We start from the raw sequence: 18292 nt of genomic DNA on the forward strand, positions 1-18292 counted from the left end.
AGCGCCACCTTCTGGTGTGCAGAAAGTTACAAGAAGAACAAAAAAATCAAAATAAAAATGATTAATAAGGGTCATTTTAAAACTTTCATATATTCACATACACATGTTGAATCTGCCAACTTTAGGAAGTCAATGTTAAGGAGGTAGTCAATTTTATTACAGTAAAATGTTGCATATAAAATCAATATAAAACAACAACAAATGTTTGTTAAACAAAATGGTGCCAGTAAAGAACTAGGCTTCTCTGATAAAACACACTAACAGCTATAAGATGGTTTGTAAACTCAGCGACTCTGTATGTGTGTTTGACTAGTGTCATGTTTTCGTGGTGTGTTGTTTGTTGGATGTTGGAGGATCACCATGGAAATACTCCTTGAGACATTTATCATGTTTTTATTTCTGATGATTGTAGCTACTGTGCAGAACTCTAGTAATTTTAACCAACCATTATATTCAATTAATCAGTAAACACTGGTTGATCACTTACTGCTCCTATTTAGTTACAGCGGTAACAACACCACTGTAGGCAACTGTAATTAGATTATAATAGTCATTATAGTCACTCATTCTTCCAGGTAGGCTCTGGATTTGAATGTAATCTGGGATTTGGTGGCTCAGCGCTGAGTGGTGCGGAAACCCAGGAACTAGCCTGTAGTTACCTTACGTACAAAACCATATGATAGCCAGTGGGAAGTTATCTAATCTTGGCCATAACAGTCTGGTAATGGTGTGCCTGAGGAATTATTGTCTGTGAACTGGGAGCCCATACTGTGTTATTTCGAATGACTCTGCTGGGTGAAATGAGTAGTCTAACAGTTTGAAACTAGAAAGTATGCTGTTTAAAGTGTTATGTCTGCCCAGGAATATCTCTGTCAGACACTGTGGAAGTACCTTTGAGCAAGACTATGTCCAGCCTGATGGTGTGTATGAGCTGAAACCTTCTTTACAGCTTTAATTTATAGCTTTGAAATTGGGAAACATATTCAAAAGAAAAGTGATTAAAAATCAAGTGACATGAAAATAGCTTAATTAGCCAATGAACCCATGCTATTATATAAACAACCCACCTACACAAACACACACTCCTCACCCAGGTGCACGCTCATGTGAGGTAAGCTCCTCTCATCACTCGCACTTTATTAATACAGGATTACATTTATTCTCAATCCCAAACTCACACACAGTTCATGGGCTCCTCACAAAATTACAAGCCCTGTCTGCCAAGGACCGTCAAAGGTAGCAAGGCAGTCAGGTAGCTGTGTGCCTCCAGCTGGAGTCCGAAGAGTTGTAACCTTTTTTGAATGCCACAAGCCCATGGAGGCCTGCTGTGCATCTGGTAGCTAATAGAGACTTTACGGAAAACAGGGGGATTCCTGTCTGACAACAATACACTGCAGCTTTTCAAACCCAGTTTAATGACGGTAAGACAATATTTAAACTTCTATGAGAGCGTTTAGACCAGGAGAATAATTAGTGATAACATTTTTCTTAAGAAACATGGTTTGTATTGATCAACAATATGAGTTGTTTGCCATTCACAATGAGTCATGTTTTACTTGAACAGACCTTACTGATAAGATGTATCTGGCATAAAGGTTATATAGTATTTCTGAGGTTTCTTGCTGAGTATGGAAGCTTAAAGACTCTAGATAGATAGATTTTTATTGATCCCCAAAAAATGGGCAATTACGGTGTTGCAGCAGCAAAATATCAGACACACAGCACACATACAGAATATACATTAAATAATAGGATACAATATACATGAAATAATAATAGAATATAATACAAGAACAAATATTTAAAATATATACAAGTTGGGAATAAAAATGTACAACTGTTTAACTAGTATTGATTGTTTAACTAGTATTGATAAACATTTACGGTATTTGATTAAGTCGCTACATCTAATATAATTTGCATCCAAAATGTAAAATATTCTTCTACAGAATGACTGCTGAAGTGAGATCGAATGGGCTCTAAGTCTTTCTGACCTTTTGCCTTGTCTTTATTCTCCAAAATAATTCTTAATTACTATAACCTCAAATATGAACTTGCTTGGATGTATGTGTGTATGGTGAATGCCACATCCAGATAATAAAAAATAAAAGATTTCTTTGACTTTCTACAAATTCTGTCCTACTTTCCCAGATGTTTCCTTGGTCTGCTGTTTTCTCCCTTGAGCCCAAAGTGCCCGGCCAGCGCACCTCTCAGGAGTTGGTAACCAATACTCTGATGTTAGAGCTAGGGGCCATGGTGAAGCGCACTGAACGCATCCGTTTGGAGCGTGCAACAGAGGGTCAACGCCGCCGTCGCAGCTCCTCCTCCACTGCTGACTACAGCTGGCTGGCCACCACCCCAATGCCACAGCCCTACGAGCTGACACCCAACGACCTGCTGGAACTGCAGGATCTCTGTGCCAAGATCCCTCCTGCACAGTGTGGCCCTCTGATCGTCAGGTGAGAAAGACGGGGAGACACAGAGAGAGAGAAAGACCTATTATACATACAAAACAAGAAAGAGAGAGGTATAACTATTACTGAAATAGAAACTGAGAAAGTATGAGGCAGGCTGAAACATGCAGATAACATTATGCTGGTTTTATGTTATCCATCACCTTCCAGCACCTGTGTAATCAGGGTTCATATCCTACCAGGGGTGTAACGGGGTTTTCTGGACCACTTTTAAAAGACTGCACTGCCCGCTTGGTGGCACCTGCACCCTTCTGGCTACATCTGCCCTTATTTTTGCTTGCCTGACCTTGCTTCTGTTTTGTTTTGTCTCAACTATAAAGTACTCTGTAAATAAGTGTATTATTTTGTATCAGACTGTTCCTAATAATCACAGTTATTCCTCCCCCTGCAGGTTCAGGAGGCTGGTGTCGCAGATGGAGCCTGAGGTTCACGAGGTTCCCCGGCTGTTTCGCTCAATGCTACGCGAATGCCTGGACGAGGTGAACGAAAATGAAGACATGCCGACGCAGGATGCCGTCTTTGATAAGCAGCAGCGCAGCAAGAGCCTCTCTTTTGTTACTTTCCGCACCAAGTTCTGCACGGGTCAGTTCTTCAAGGGCAGCAGCATAAGAGGCTCCAGGGGCAATCTGGAGCAGCAGGTGGATTGGTTTGACGAGGAGGAGGATGGAGAAGGGGAGGAGGAGGCCATCAAGGCCAGGGCGAGGAAGGGAAGGAGCAGGAGCATGCCAGAAATCAGCCCTATGGAGCAGAGTTCCCAGGGGTGAGAGAGTCAGAGGAGAGACAATGCAAACAAGATGGTGGGAGGGAGAAGACCTGTAGAGATGTTCTCGTAGGGGGAGAAAATGAGGAGTAAGACAGTGAGGGAAAGTAGAGAGATAGGTCAAAATACTGTAAATATGGGGAGGGAGAAAAAAATGGGAATGTTGAGGAAGGAGGGAAGGTAGCATTCAGTGAAAAAAGGGACAGTATAGATTTGGGGGAAAAAATCATAATTTGGCCTCTTTCAAACTTTAAGTCTTTAGTTCATCCCAAAAGCATTACTGTTTTGGTTTTAGGATTCTGAAGCATGTGGTTAGCATTTAGATGCGTTGTCAGGTACAAACTTGATAAAACAATACTGCAGCCATGCTAGCGGCTCTGTGAGGCTGTACTTGGGACAGGGAGAGTGGTAATTTGAGCTAAATGCCAACATCTGCATGCTAACATGGGGATGTTTAGCTGGCATAGTGTTTACCATGTACACCATCTTAGTCTAGCATGTGCTAACATTTGCTAATTAGCACTAAACAAAAAGTAGGCCTACAGCTGAGGTTAAAGGGAATGTAGATAGTTTTGCAGGTATTTGCTCATAAAGCAAATTATTGGACAATTCTTTTTTTACCTGATGACCGTGCAAGATGAATAGTCAGAGAATGACCAAAGGGATTACAATTCATCCTTTGGGGACATGAATATCTATACCAAATTTCATGGAAAGCCTTTCAATATTTATCGAATCATCTCACTCAAAACCACAAATGTCAACCTGCTGGTGGCACTACAGGAAATGTGAGAGGATAACCAAAGTCTGGGGACCATTAATGTCTGTAGAAAATGTCACGGCAATCTACCCCATAGTTGTTGAGATATAGAGCAACTAAAATTTGCTGCATGGGGTTTTGTTTGAGTAAAATTGTCTGCATTGCTAACCTACACATGCTTCTCCTTAAAAGCAAACAGCTGATGCAAAGGCTCTCTAAACAACAGCTCTGTCTCATGATGGTCCCTTTAAAAACATATTATGCAACAGACAGGACAGCTGTTTTCTGCAGTAGATGGGAGAGAAAGTATAGCCAAGGCCACTTATCTGTATATTCAGCAGTCACAGTTTGGCTCCAGATCATCCGCTCAGTTAGCGGGTGCTCTCATAGTGTTTGTACCTTCAAGGTTGAAAGCACTATGGAAGTCGCTTTGTATAAAAGCGTCAGCTAAATGACATGTAATGTAATGTAATCATCAAGCAAATCCTTGCAAGCAGGAAATAACTACAATCATCTGTAATCTTTTTTTTATTGTGACTATGATATGTATTTGGGGAAAGAAATATATACGATTAAGACATGTTTTTCCCCCACTAAGACGTCTGTTTTTTGGTTTAAATATAAATACAGTTGACTAAATGTGACTCTTGTATTTTTGCCCATTTATGTCTGTCATGTATAAATTTTTAAGTCTAGTAGTCTTGAAACCTTTCTACAAAAGGAATAAAAAGATAAATGGACCTTCATCACTAGTGTCTGAGGCCTGTGCAAAAACACGTCTTTCTGGTGTAAAGCAGGTAGAGCACCTGCTTAAGCACCTCTCTGTTGGCTAGTCTTAGCCTCCCAGCATGGCTAATTATACCACTGCTCCTGAGTAATCCGCTTAACCTAAGAAAATCTCAGCCATGAATGCAAGCACCCCATTATCATTTTATTAATATGCACTTTCTTATCAATACATCATTATCACTATTTGCACTTTATACATTGAAGTCAAGGCATTTGGCTAAAAAAGGACAGGGAAAAAAATAGGAAGAGTTTTCTTTCTTTTTAAAAAGCGGTGGTCATTTAAATAACATCCGATACGTTTAGATAGCTTAAAGGTCCCATGACATGTTGCTTTTTGGATGCTTTTATATAGGCCTTAGTGGTCCCCTAATACTGTATCTGAAGTCTCTTTCCCAAAATTCAGCCTTGGTGCAGAATTACAGCCACTAAAGCCAGCCCCACAATGAGCTTTCCTTAGTATGTGCCATTTCTGTGACTGTAGCTTTAATGCTATTGAGGAGGAGAGGGGGGGGCAAGGTGGAGGGTGGGGGTGTGGCCTTGACCAACTGCCACTTTGCTCGTTTGAAAGCCATGATGTCTCTCTCTCATGGGTGGGCCAAATTCTCTGGGCGGGCAAAGCGGAGAAAGGGGAGGTAATCTTGCTCCTTATGACCTCATAAGGAGCAAGATTCCAGATCGGTCCATCTGAGCTTTCATTTTCTCAAAGGCAGAGCAGGATACCCAGGGCTCTGTTTACACCTATCACCATTTCTAGCCACTGGGGGACCATAGGCAGGCTGGGGGAACTCATATTAATGTTAAAAAACCTCAAAGTGAAACTTTCATGCCATGAGACCTTTAAGAGAGGAAGCGACTACAACACCAACATTCAACCAGACACTTCCAGGGAATCTGGCTGATTGAGTCACTTCATTAGTGGGCCTTCACAACCAGTCCAACCCCTTCATAAGCACTGATGTCAAACCTGGGTCCTTCAGATACTTGACTTACAGTATATGCTGAAGTCTCTCTGCAGCAACGATGGTGCGAGGTTTACACTTTTTCAACTACTTAACCTACCTAATGGCTAACAACCCAAACCGTTTCATTTAGTGTTGTTATGTAACTTAGCATCAACATTTCGTACAGTTTTTTTCTGAATGACACCAATCCAAACAGTCCATTAAGCTGTAACTTCTTGTGCCTTCAGGACAGGAAATGCTAGCCACAGTGAACGTCTTGGTATTGTGTCACAGTTCTATATAAGTACCCATTTGGCAAATAAAACTTAACAGAATAAAAAAAAAATATAAGTGATGAATTGTTGATAAACAGTCATGCTCTTCAATAAAAGGTAAGTAAACTAAGAAGCAAAATGATCTGACAATAAACTCCAGTTCTGTTTGGCTTTGAAATAATATTAATGTATGACATGTGGGATGAACAAGAAAAACAAAATTAAAGAGTTTGCAGAATCAAACCATTAAATTATAGCCATTTTGATTAAATGTTTATGAATAATTGGTCAAAGTACAATACTGAGCAGTTTTTGCTCCATTTCTATACAAAGTGGGGATTTAAGATAATTTATTCTTTCATTTGGACAAAGTTCGACATCTTCATTCTTCACTGAATTGTCTAATAAAGATCAAGAGTCTGTAGCTTGGGACTAACCGGAAAGTCTGTATTAATGGAAAAGTCTTTATTAGTCCGAGCGTCTCCCAAGCCTTTATCAAACCATCACTTTGATAGATAAGTCTGCCCTTCAAATATGTCGTCTGGACATGTCTTCTCAGTCCAGTTTTAGTTTCACTTCCCCTCATTCAATGTGCTCTTCCTCTTCTCTCAGCTGCTCCTCTTTTCTTTAAGCAAAGAAGACAACAAAGATGATAAAGAAGACAACGAGGACGAGAAAGATCTTGATCATCAGCCAGCGGTTGGAGGAGACGGACTGGAAGTATTTGAGGATCTCAGTATGGGCGCCCTCCACATTCAGCTGGGTGTCCTCCACATTAGCGTCGATCCTGTGAGAGAACCACGACAGGCAGTTCAGTGAGACAGGACTTTTAATTCAGAGACTAATTACGTACCTGTGTATGTGACTCAATGTTTTTATATTTTAGTCCACAAAGTGAAAGATAATATGAATTATAAGCACCCAAATTCTGCATGGAATAATTTAAAATAGTCATCACCCAAATTCTAGCAGCCTTTCCCTTCTTTACTCCCAGTTTCCTAGTTCCTATTGCTTGTTTATTAAAAGAACAGTTCAACATTTTGGAGAAATCGCTAGTTCGCTTGCTTGCTGAGAGTCAGATGAGAAGATCGATGCCACGGTCATGTCTGTACAGTAAATATGAAGCTACAGACAACGTATTAAACTATATATCACGTGTGAATTAATGAGCTTTAGAGTTGGTAGGCAGATTTCTTATAGCCTTGGACAGAGCCAGGTTAGCAGTTTCCCACCGTTTCCAGTCTTCATGTTAATCTAAATTAACCTGGCTTGAGCTTCATATTTACCTTACAGACATGAGAGTGGTATTAATCTTCAAGTTAATTGATTTCCTTTGTTTCTGATTTATCTCTTTTTTTTCTCAACGCTGCCTCCATTTCTATTTCCATCTTACCTCTGGATGGTCTCCTCTTGCTCCTTTACCATGTGCGCCAGCTGCTGGAATATAGAGCCCAGTTCCACGATGGTGCTTTCAATGTTCTGCATGGTGTCCGCACGGCTTTGGATGTATGAGTCCTGTAACGGCACAGCCACATTAAAGCACATAAATGCATTTGATTATATTGTAGTCCAATATTTCGACAAAGTTTAAGGTGGATAAATGTTCTACTTATAGTGACAAAAAAAATAACACTGTGCATCAACTAGTTTAAAAATGTGCTAGCAAATGAGACGCACACATTCCTCTCCATCTGCCAGACTTTGACAAATAAACACAGACAGACAGTCTACCTGCTCATCAATAAGCTGGAGTTGCAAAGGATTGGTCTGAGAGTCCATATCGATGGCTACATCCCCCATACTCCTGGACTCATCCTGCATCAGGACCGAGCTCTCTAAAGGGAGACAACAAGAAAAACACAAACATGTTCAACAACATCAGACAGAAATCCTCAATGGTAGAGGGGAAAACAGAAAGAACAGCAGGCACATACAGTAGCTAGTTATACCCGCTGGGAGAGTCAGACGTTCCAGGGAAATACCTTTTAAATTTGAGGTTGTATTGCCCTGGTAACCATTGCGCGGCTCGCGAGCTGCATGCGGCTCCTGGGCCCCTTTTTTTCGGCTCCCTAAAATATTTTTTAATTTTTGCATTATAGATGACCAAATACAGTAATAATCATTCACATGGACTTCGAGCAGTTCCCTATCACAACAGCTGTTTGAAAAGTACACTGCCAGTCAAAATGTTTTGTACATCTATGCTCATTGTACATAACCTCAAATTTGAAACTCTAAATCGGTATACAAGACTTAAATGGTCATTTTATTGTAATAAAATGTTGTTATTGCTCATCTTCTTTATTATGACCAAATTTGCCTTCACAAGTGTTCCAAAGATGTTAAACTTTCTATTAAAAGTGGCACACTGGACAGGCCAACCAGTTATGCCTAGACAGTTATACTCTATGTTGTCTGCTACAGGGTTCAATTGCAGCCATAATAATCAAACTTGTTTTTAATTAGATACAGGTTACTTCCATCATATACATACATACATACATACATACATATATGGCTGTTCATAAACATTATACTGGCAGTGTAAATGCCCACACAGGAAGCATCTGAGGGAAACCTTTAGCTTTTTGTTTAGCAAATTGGTAAACTGAGCAGGAGCCACACATGTCGAATATTGCCTCAAAGCCAAAACAAAAACAATAAAAAGGTGTGTTCACTCTATTACATTTTCTGAAACTGCCAGCCCAAATTTCATGATGTTGATGTAGATGAACAGGAGGAACTGTTTTAGGTGGATTTCAAAAGATGGCAAAGGTTGACATTTTTAGAGGAACGCAGATGACTTTGTGCTGCATGTTATCGTTACACCAGTTTATAGAAAACCAGAATGTTATTTTAGAAAATTTACGTTTAACCTTTCACCCTTGTCTGTCCATGCTACAAGAGATTATTTTTGTGATGGGATTTAAATAAAATACGGTTGCTTGTTGGTACTGACAAGGCAAAACTGCGCAAAGAGTTTAACCAGCACAAAATGTGGCAGAGGCAAAACTTTACCCACTAACAATAATCAGTATAGAGTGAACACACCCTTATGAAGCTACACCAGCATGCTGCGTTTACCTGTTGGGGCCATTACTTCAATGCGAGACTGTTGTAAAAGTCATAGTGAGGGACTACAAGTGTGAAGCTAACATGTGGATTAACTTACTGAAGTTGTTGGCCATCAGAGGAGAAGACGAGACAGGGGGCTGGGAGAACTGCTCTCTCCTGCTGCGCTGCTGCTTCAGGTTCTGCAGGAAAAGGTGACAGATGATCCAGGAGAAACCTGAGCCCGATTCAAAACGTGTGAGTATTTCTGCCTTTAAATGATAAAAGTAAACACTTCTAACCTCTGTTCTGACTTCTAGGACTGATTTGAAGTCATTGGACATTGAAGCCAGTTTGGACTGTGGATAACAAAAGACACGGCAAAGTTAAACAAAGTGGATCTAAATTCTGTTGTGTACAATATAATACAGAGCACCAATGTGTGAACAAGCATTCTACAAACATTTTCTGATGCCAGTATATAGGAGATCAAATACAATACTATTTCAGTGAAAATAAAATTATTCATAATACTAAAAATTATATGCTTTCCTCTATTTTACTGTGTATGAATAAAAGCACAACATGATTAAAATGTTCAAGATACAATATAAAAATGTTGATAATAAAAAATATTTTAAATAAACAAAAACATTGGCCATAAAAGGAACGTTTACCAGGATTAAAATAGTCCCATTCACTTGGACTCAATGCACAATATAGTCTTAATTGGACTTTAGTGACTGTACCTGTAAAGACACCACTATAGTGTTAGAGTGGGTTTGGATGTGTCGGCCACCTGGAGCTCCGCGGGACCTCACCAAGTCCTGTAGCTGTGCTATCTGTTTGTTTAGACTGTTGATGTCCTAAAAACATAAACACAGAAGAGGTAGAAATCAGGTTGTGTAGTTTTACAAGATATTACAGGATTATATATAGCTTTTCTTTTCATAAATAATGTACATTTTTGCAAAACCACATTTCATGGAATGTTAATTCAACGCACTTGTTTAATGATGTACGTTAGCTCCTCGATCTCCACTGCCTTGTCGTCAAATAGAGATTTTCTTTTTGCCACTAAAACATCAAAATGACAGCATGTCGAATCAGCACGTTGAACAATATGGCACACAAAATATTTTTTATAGCAATTTAAATAATGCTAAAATAACATTAAAAAGGAACACTTACAAATGGTGAGCTTTTCCAGTTTGGCAAATGTATTGCTCAAGTCTTTTCCAATTCTCCTACGAGAAAAAACAAAATTAGCTTTCTTTGTCACGCACATACTAATAAGAGTACTCCACTAAGTTGTGAAATACGCTTCTTTACTTTCTCATTTGCATTGTTACCGAAAGTAAGATTATATTAATTTTATCTGCGTGCTCAGCGTCTCCCTGCTTACAGTCCTTGTGCTATGCAAGGCCAAACATGCATGCTCATAGCAATCTTCTCATTTAACTTACAAAGACAATAAACAGGATTTCCTAAGTGTGTATACAAGTGCAATTAAGATTGTATTATTAACTTATTCATTATTATTCATATCTTATTCAGTGTTCCAATGTGCTGCAATAGGCATTATCGGTATAATAACCATTAAATATAAATTGTTTACCTGTCTCAGATACTGTCTACTCAAATTTTAGAGCTAGAGTGAAGGACAGAGTAGGGAGCTGCTGTACGATCCTCTGACATTTTTCCTAAAAAAAACTGCTCTCTCCCTTACAATTTTCACCCTTCATACATCATTGTAGGTCATAATGTAGGGAAAGTTGTGCTGGTTGCAGACATGTAACCATGATATTCACCGGACCTAAACTTTTGCCTTCGTTTATAACTGCTGATAGAAACAACGAAAATAAATATCTGGAAGGACACAGGCAGTTCCCTTTTTGTTACTTGCTCTGTGTCTTATATAATTGACACCACAAACGTAAAAAAAACAAATTAGTTCGGCAGACTGTTATCTCTCTGGTGATGATAATATTTTTGCCGTTTGGACACGCACGCACACACACACACACACACACACACACACACACACACACACACACACACACACACACACACACACACACACACACACACACACACACACACACACACACACACACACACGATATGACACTCTGCTGAACAGCCTGTGCAAGAATGGTGTGTGTTTTGTAAGAAATGTGAGGACCGTAGCTGTCCAAAAAGGGCCCGTTTCTGTTCTCCTTCTGGTATTTCTTGTACGATTTAATACAGGAAGCAGTGCGGCAGTTGGACAATGCTTCACTTGGAAGCTCACTGTGCCTCATGTGAAAGTCTGTTTGCCTCCCTAAGTACATTGTTAGAAAGGGCACAACATTCCCTACATTTTGATGTAAAATGAATGTATGATGAGTTAAAATTGTGGATGGTATAGCAAAGTAAAAACAAATTTGCACTGGCTGCTCCTCACTGTCAGTTGGGTCCTGCACTCTGAGTCGAACATTCCATCCAAAACACACTAATGTAAAAATGTCAGAAGGGCATTTTTTTTCAAAATCTCAAACAATGTTGAATATTTAAAAAAATATTGATGTGATTTGAAAGTTGAATACTACCCTGAATGTATGAAAGATGTGGAACATTTTAAAGTTTTAATAGAGTTTCTCAAAAATTCTGAATAATCAAACAAACTTCTCCTCCTATCATGGAGACTCTTTACTGTGGGCTGTGTTGTCCTCTCTTTTCAGGATATGTCAAACAGCAGATTTACTGTTGGCTGGTGTTATTGGGATGTGCACCAAGTAGTAGGCACACTGTAAAAATGTATTGCGGAATTTTGTAGTTATTCATAAGATTGTATTTCACGTGCAATAAGTATGAAGAGGAGAATAATGTGTGAATACAAATAATGCAACACACAAAATATATACATAAAAGAACAAGTACATTCAGCAAATATTTATGAGCTGTTGAAACATAAGAAAACAGAGAATGAGCAACTTACTTGGCCATAACTGTGAAGTCACTGCGCTGCCTGAGAGCGCTAATAATTGGTTTACTGGGCTGGACTCCATTCTGCCAGGAGAGGTAGAAAGTGGAGCGTGTGAGATGGAAAGATAGATAAAAAAAAAAAATTTACAGTTAAATGCTCCCTAAAATAAACAAATTTTTGCTGAATGAAGACAACAAGAACACCAATTTATGCTAGCAAAATGTAGATGTAATTTCCCGTTGTGTGATCAATAAAGTAGGTCTTAATCTTAATGTCACCAAAAATAAGAGGCCACCATGAATTTTTTGACCATGAATTGACAACTAAATTTGATCAGACTATTGCAACCCTGTGTGGAACAACAGACAGAGAGAAACAAGGAACCAAAACAAACAGAAACAAAATTCAACTGTGCTAACAAAAAACTACAATGAAAACACATCAGTTCACTTGTAATGTATGTACATTTGGGGTAAATCATGTGGCAAATCACTTTATGTAAATGACTAATTTTATATAAAGTGATCCCGTTATTATTGTTGCTGTGATGTATAAACATACCGGCCTGCCCTGGAGAGATTTACAGGCTGACTGGAACTCGACGGTCCGGTCACGGCACGTCATCTTGCCGCCGGTAAAGGGTCACCAGCCCGCTGTAGACCAGAAACCACCTGGAACTGCCGTGTCTTTACCTTTGCTCTGTGTTATGGATTAATAGGAAGATCTCCCGGTGTGCGGAAACTCAAACACAAGGTTGGGTATCCTTCATGGACATATGTACACACGTCTGCGATAACCGAAAAAGAAGACGTGTCAAAACAACCTGTAAGCTGACATTTAACAGATAAACAAACAATTTGAGGTTAGGTAACGTTAGTCAGTATCGTTAGCTAACAGCACGACTAAGAGACCGACTAAGCCACAACAACCAGACAATAAATAACAAATAACTGCCACAACTCACACATAAAGCCATAGACGAGCTAAATATACATATCATTAGGTAACAATGATTATCTGGACCAGCTCTCTGAGTAAAGGCCGCCCATCACGACACACAGCTGATCACGGCCTGAACGGCTAACGTTAGCTTCGGAAAGCTAACCGGGCTTTCAATACGATCTCTCCTGCTTTACCTTGGTATAATTCGACCTAAACTAATCATGTGAGGCTTAAGCTTATTTAAAAGACAAAAACGAAAAGTTTTAACTTACTTCAATCGATATTACAACATATTCCGAGAGCCCTCGATGTTGCTGGTAAAAACTAATCAACCCAGGAGTTAAAGTTCCGGTCGTTTCCGGCATTGACGTCACTGCCACGTCTACTTTACAGGGACGGAAAATCCCTGCATGTGCAACACGTCACCACCAGGGAGCGCCACACCTCATTCTTTTATGCAGTCCGTTTCATAGTGTAGTTTCATTCTGTTGTATGGTTTCGCCTATAGTCCATAGGATACTTTAATAGTAATACATTATGTAGTTTATTTGACATTATGAGAAGGATGACAATAAATCACAAACACTTCCAAAATGTCACAATAAGGTCTAAAAGGTATCTCCATTGTGGTTCTCTATGTAAAGAATACAGGGGACATCCTATTACCAGCAAACCAATAAAATAAATAGCTACATTTTTCAATGAAAAACCCCCATGGCCAGATTAATTTGCTAGGGGTCCCCCAGTACAAAAAAATATTAGCAAGGCTCTTAGTTACCCTCATTCCTTCACTCTCTGTGTGTTGTGTATAGAGAGGGTGCGGAAAAATGACATAACCTCAGGTGTGTGGTAATTTGATTAAACAAAATATACTATATACCTTATGGAAGCAAAGTATGAACTGAAATAATTAAGGTCTTCAATCTAGATTTTGATACAGGGTCTTAAGGTCAGGTTATAACCCGCCTGGTGGTCAATATGATGCCAGTTTAGTGTGCTTTAGAATTACATATTTCTGTAATACCAAACAAAGTTATAATAACTATAAATAAGTTGCCAAACAGTGAATTGCCACCTGAAGCTTTGGGGTAAGGCCCTGGATAAAAAAACCCTCAAAGAACAAGTTGGTATTAGACATTAGTCAAGCACAAGTCAGCAACACTAGAAGTTGTACATTGTTTAAATAGGTACGAATAAATATCTTGGACTGGGAGGTGAAAAATCTTCCACAGGATGTAGAATCAGAGGTTTATTTGCCACATACAGTATATGTTTCAGCATACAATGAATTTGAATCCAGTAACACATAAAGATTTACCCTTTGATTTATTATCCTCATAAAAAATTACCACATGACTACGGCTGTGAATAAAATATGCAAATAGTAATGAAAGGCTACATAATTGCTTTAATCTGACAGGCATGCATTATTTTTAGCCAATCAGGATTTACTTATTCAGGAGATATATTTGAACATCCTCCTACAAGATAATTTTGAGCATGTTGGAGCCTAATGGTGGCACAAACATCAGAATCACAGAGGAAAGAAGAATACGCTCTTAACCTAAATTATTAAGAGAGGAACATATAAGTGCACTTATAGAATTATAAGGAACCAAAAGATCAACTGGTCACTTCAGATGGATGCCTGCTGCAAGCAAAACATGACGTGTCATTATGTTTATGCTGATGTTGGTGAACTGAGGAGGAGACAGACATAAAGAGGACTTGATTGGCTGCTGCCTCAGGTGAGTCGACCTGCAGGTATGGTATGGACAGAGAGATAACATTCAGCAGGCTCTCTGATCTCCTCTTACTTCTACTGGTACCCGCATCCTCCCCCTGACAGGATCGAGCACGCCCAGACCACAGCTATGCCCTCGCTTATTTACCTGCTAGGCCCCCAACCACAAAAAAAGCTCCACCCTCCCCCTATGCCCTGCACCACCCCTCATCTACGCTCCTTCACCTTTTATACCACACTATAATCCACCAAATGTATCTCTTTCAATGAAACACTCCTCTTTATGCTTTCACACATTATTTGATGTTTTGCTGAAAGAGAATAGTTTCTTCTTCAAACTCTCCCCTTTCTTTTTGATTTTATCTCCTTTTCTTCATGCATTACATTCAGTTGTTAGTCAATCTCATTTTATCACATATATCTGTAGCCCTATGAATGACAATGTTGGTTGGTTGGTTGGTTCCCTGGATTGCCATGAAATCTTGTACAAACATTCATGTTCCCCAGAGAATGAATCCTACTTACTTTGGTGATCCTCTGACTTTTCCTCCAGCACCACCACAGGGTTCACATTTGTGTTTTTGAGTGAAATGGCTTAACAACTATTGTATGAATTGCCATGAAATTTGGTACACACAGTCAATCCCCCTTTAGGATGAATTGTAATAACTTTGATGATCCTCTAACTTTCCATCTAGGATCATCATCAGGTCAAAATATGTAGTTATCCAATATGTAGTTATCCAATAAATAAATAGCATGCTAAACTATGATTGTGTATTTGATAAACATCATACCTGCTAAACTTTAGCTTGTTAGTATTATTCATTTGCAAAAACATATACAGCTGTAGGCCTACTTTGTGTTTAGTGCTAATTAGTTTAGCAAACTTTGGCAAAGCTAGACTTAATTATGGTCATGTCAATAGAGCAAAACATTTGAATTGATATTTTTTCTTTTCTTTTTACAAATGAGGGGAATTACACTTCTTCATAAAGTCTGTGGTGTTCACACTAACTTATCACTATCATTGACTTTGCAGATAATGTTTCCCATGTAGTAACAAGAGCTGTAAATCTTTTATCAAGGTTGATGTCCTTCAGTGGACGGAGACAAACAAGGCTTGTGGATCCATGTTTATGTTGCAGATGACACTGTTTGCTTGTCTTATGAAAAAAAATAAAAAGTTCTTTGTATTCACAAGAGATGTTAAAAAATACTCACTTTCCTGTCACCAGCAAACACACATGATTCTTCTTTACACTGCACACATTATAATCAATCTCTCTCTTTCTCTTTCAGTCTTTTATCTCTGTCTCTCTCTCACACACACACACACACACACACACACACACACAAACAGGGCTGCTGATACCATCTAAAAAAACACACTTGCAGGCCAGATAGCGTCCAGTACCTGCTTCAACACAGCTGCTGCTACAAAAGCAGGGAGGACACCGTGGCTGGAGTTATTAGAAAAACACGACTCTGAACGCAGAGAAAGCAAGGTGGAAAAATACAGGAAGTCCTGATACAAGTGCAAAGAATGAGAGGTGCAGAGGGAGATGGATGGGGTGCAGAGGGATGGAGGCAGACAGACATGTGAGCTACTGGTTGAAAATACACATATGAAGTCAAATTAAAGGTCCCATGACATGGTGCTTTTTGGATGCTTTTATATAGGCCTTAGTGGTCCCCTAATACTGTATCTGAAGTCTCTTTTATATAGACCTTAGTGGTCCCCTAATACTGTATCTGAAGTCTCTTTCCCGAAATTCAGCCTTGGTGCAGAATTACAGCCACTAGAGCCAGCCCCACAATGAGCTTTCCTTAGTATGTGCCATTTCTCTGTCTGTAGCTACTGAGGAGAGAGGGGGGCCTTGACCAACTGCCACTTTGCTCGTTTGAAAGCCATGATGTCTCTCTCTCATGGGTGGGCCAAATTCTCTGGGTGGGCAAAGCAGAGAAAGGGGCGATAACCTTGCTCCTTATGACCTCATAAGGAGCAAGATTCCAGATCGGCCCATCTGAGCTTTCATTTTCTCAAAGGCAGAGCAGGATACCCAGGGCTCGGTTTACACCTATCGCCATTTCTAGCCACTGGGGGACCATAGGCAGGCTGGGGGAACTCCTATTAATGTTAAAAAACCTCATAAAGTGAAATTTTCATGCCATGGGACCTTTAATGCATGAAATGTACAAGAACATGTAAGAAATAGTCAAAGAGCCCCATAAAAGTCTGGGCAGTGTTTCTGCCTCTCCATTGTTATTCACCAGTATGAGGACATATTTTTGGGGGTTTCTGACAAGCGCAGAACTTTAAAAAACATATTTTGGAGTAAAGGCATCTTTTCTGTATATTGATGGGTGACTCACTGTGTCCTCTCTCTCTCTCTCTCTCTCTCTCCTCTGTCTCCCTAATCTTGCAGCTATATTTAGTACTGACGTATTGCCCTTCCAGACAGATAGGTTGGCAGCAGCATTTAGCTCCTCTTTCCTCTCCTCTCCTCTTTCATCCTCTCCTCTCTTCACACTCTGTAAAGAGTTATGACGGCCAAAATAAACTGCTGCTAATTTACATGCTATCATTCATTATAATACGATAATACTGCCATACAAGCTTGCCAATTTATAGCCAGTCACTGAGATACAAATAGGCATAGTCATTAGATTATCATCCTTATTTTGGTCTAAAGTTTGCTCTGCAATGTGAGATGATAATTAGGGGACAAATGAGAGCTGAACATCAAATTGCCACCAACTTTAGTCATCATCATCGTCATAGCCAAAATAATCCATGCCAGGGGGATAAAAGGCACAGTGCACGGAATACACAGACAATAGCTTCTCTCCAGACTCTGTCTCTCACACAGTCATTCCCCCTCAGAATTAATTGTAATAACTTTTATGATCCTCTGAATTTCCATTTGGAATCATCATCAGGTCAAAATATTTATTTATGCAATACTTTGGTTTTTGACTATATACCTGCAAAACTAATAACATTCCCATCAGCCATCTTTTTGGGCCCTCCTCACATGAGGGCCCGGGGTACTCAGTCTCCTTTTTCCCCCCAGTCCCGCGCCCCTGCTACTGGTCTTACTAGCCTGAGTAAGGCTGCAGCTGCTGCTTATGAATTCAACCTTTCATTTGTAAAAGGAAAAATGGGTTATTTTGTCTTTTAAAAATCCTACATTCTCGCTTTAAGTAAAAGAAGTAACATGATGAAAAATATCCCATCACCAGTAAAAACAAAAAAAAAAATTATAGAACAACCTATTTGTGAGCGATCATGATGGCTATGTACTCTAGGTTTGATCTAACGTAATGCTGGAAAACATGATGCACATTGTTTTATGTGAGCTGTTTTTTTTTCATTTGTTTTTATTTAATTTAACTGTATGTTTTATGCATTTTATCCTGTTTATGTATCATATGTGTGAGTCTGTGTGTGCCTATGATTCACCTTGCTGCAAGTTAAAGTAAAATGAAAGTTGAACTGATCATATGTTTTGTATGTAAAATCTTAATTTGCAAAATAACAAGTAACTATAGCTCTCAAATAAATAAAAAGTACAATATTTGCCT

At 39.3% G+C, this 18292-nt stretch overlaps 2 protein-coding genes across 3 annotated transcripts; one reads left to right on the top strand and one right to left on the bottom strand.

Moving 5' to 3' along the window:
• The first annotated feature begins 1143 nt into the window (after positions 1–1143).
• Positions 1144–4638, top strand: zgc:162144 (RD3 domain-containing protein). Its single transcript, XM_039813668.1, has 3 exons — positions 1144–1421; positions 2152–2459; positions 2866–4638. Exons 1-3 carry the CDS (start codon positions 1416–1418, stop codon positions 3236–3238), a joined length of 687 nt encoding a protein of 228 aa, XP_039669602.1. The 5' UTR covers positions 1144–1415; the 3' UTR covers positions 3239–4638.
• Positions 4639–6245: 1607 nt separating this feature from the next.
• Positions 6246–13365, bottom strand: stx5a (syntaxin 5A). 2 transcript variants are annotated; one of them, XM_039813669.1, is made up of 12 exons: positions 13233–13365; positions 12580–12805; positions 12031–12101; positions 10242–10297; positions 10057–10127; positions 9800–9916; positions 9353–9409; positions 9172–9253; positions 7982–8068; positions 7731–7834; positions 7393–7514; positions 6246–6786 (listed from the first exon to the last, which is right to left on the bottom strand). In XM_039813669.1, exons 2-12 carry the CDS (start codon positions 12640–12642, stop codon positions 6627–6629), a joined length of 990 nt encoding a protein of 329 aa, XP_039669603.1. In that variant the 5' UTR covers positions 12643–12805; positions 13233–13365; the 3' UTR covers positions 6246–6626. The 2 variants fall into 2 exon arrangements, with proteins under 2 accessions (XP_039669603.1, XP_039669604.1); XM_039813670.1 differs by lacking the exon at positions 7982–8068.
• Between the last annotated feature and the right edge of the window lie 4927 nt (positions 13366–18292).

This window comes from Perca fluviatilis, chromosome 10 (assembly GCF_010015445.1).
Source record: "Perca fluviatilis chromosome 10, GENO_Pfluv_1.0, whole genome shotgun sequence".
NCBI lineage: Eukaryota > Metazoa > Chordata > Actinopteri > Perciformes > Percidae > Perca > Perca fluviatilis.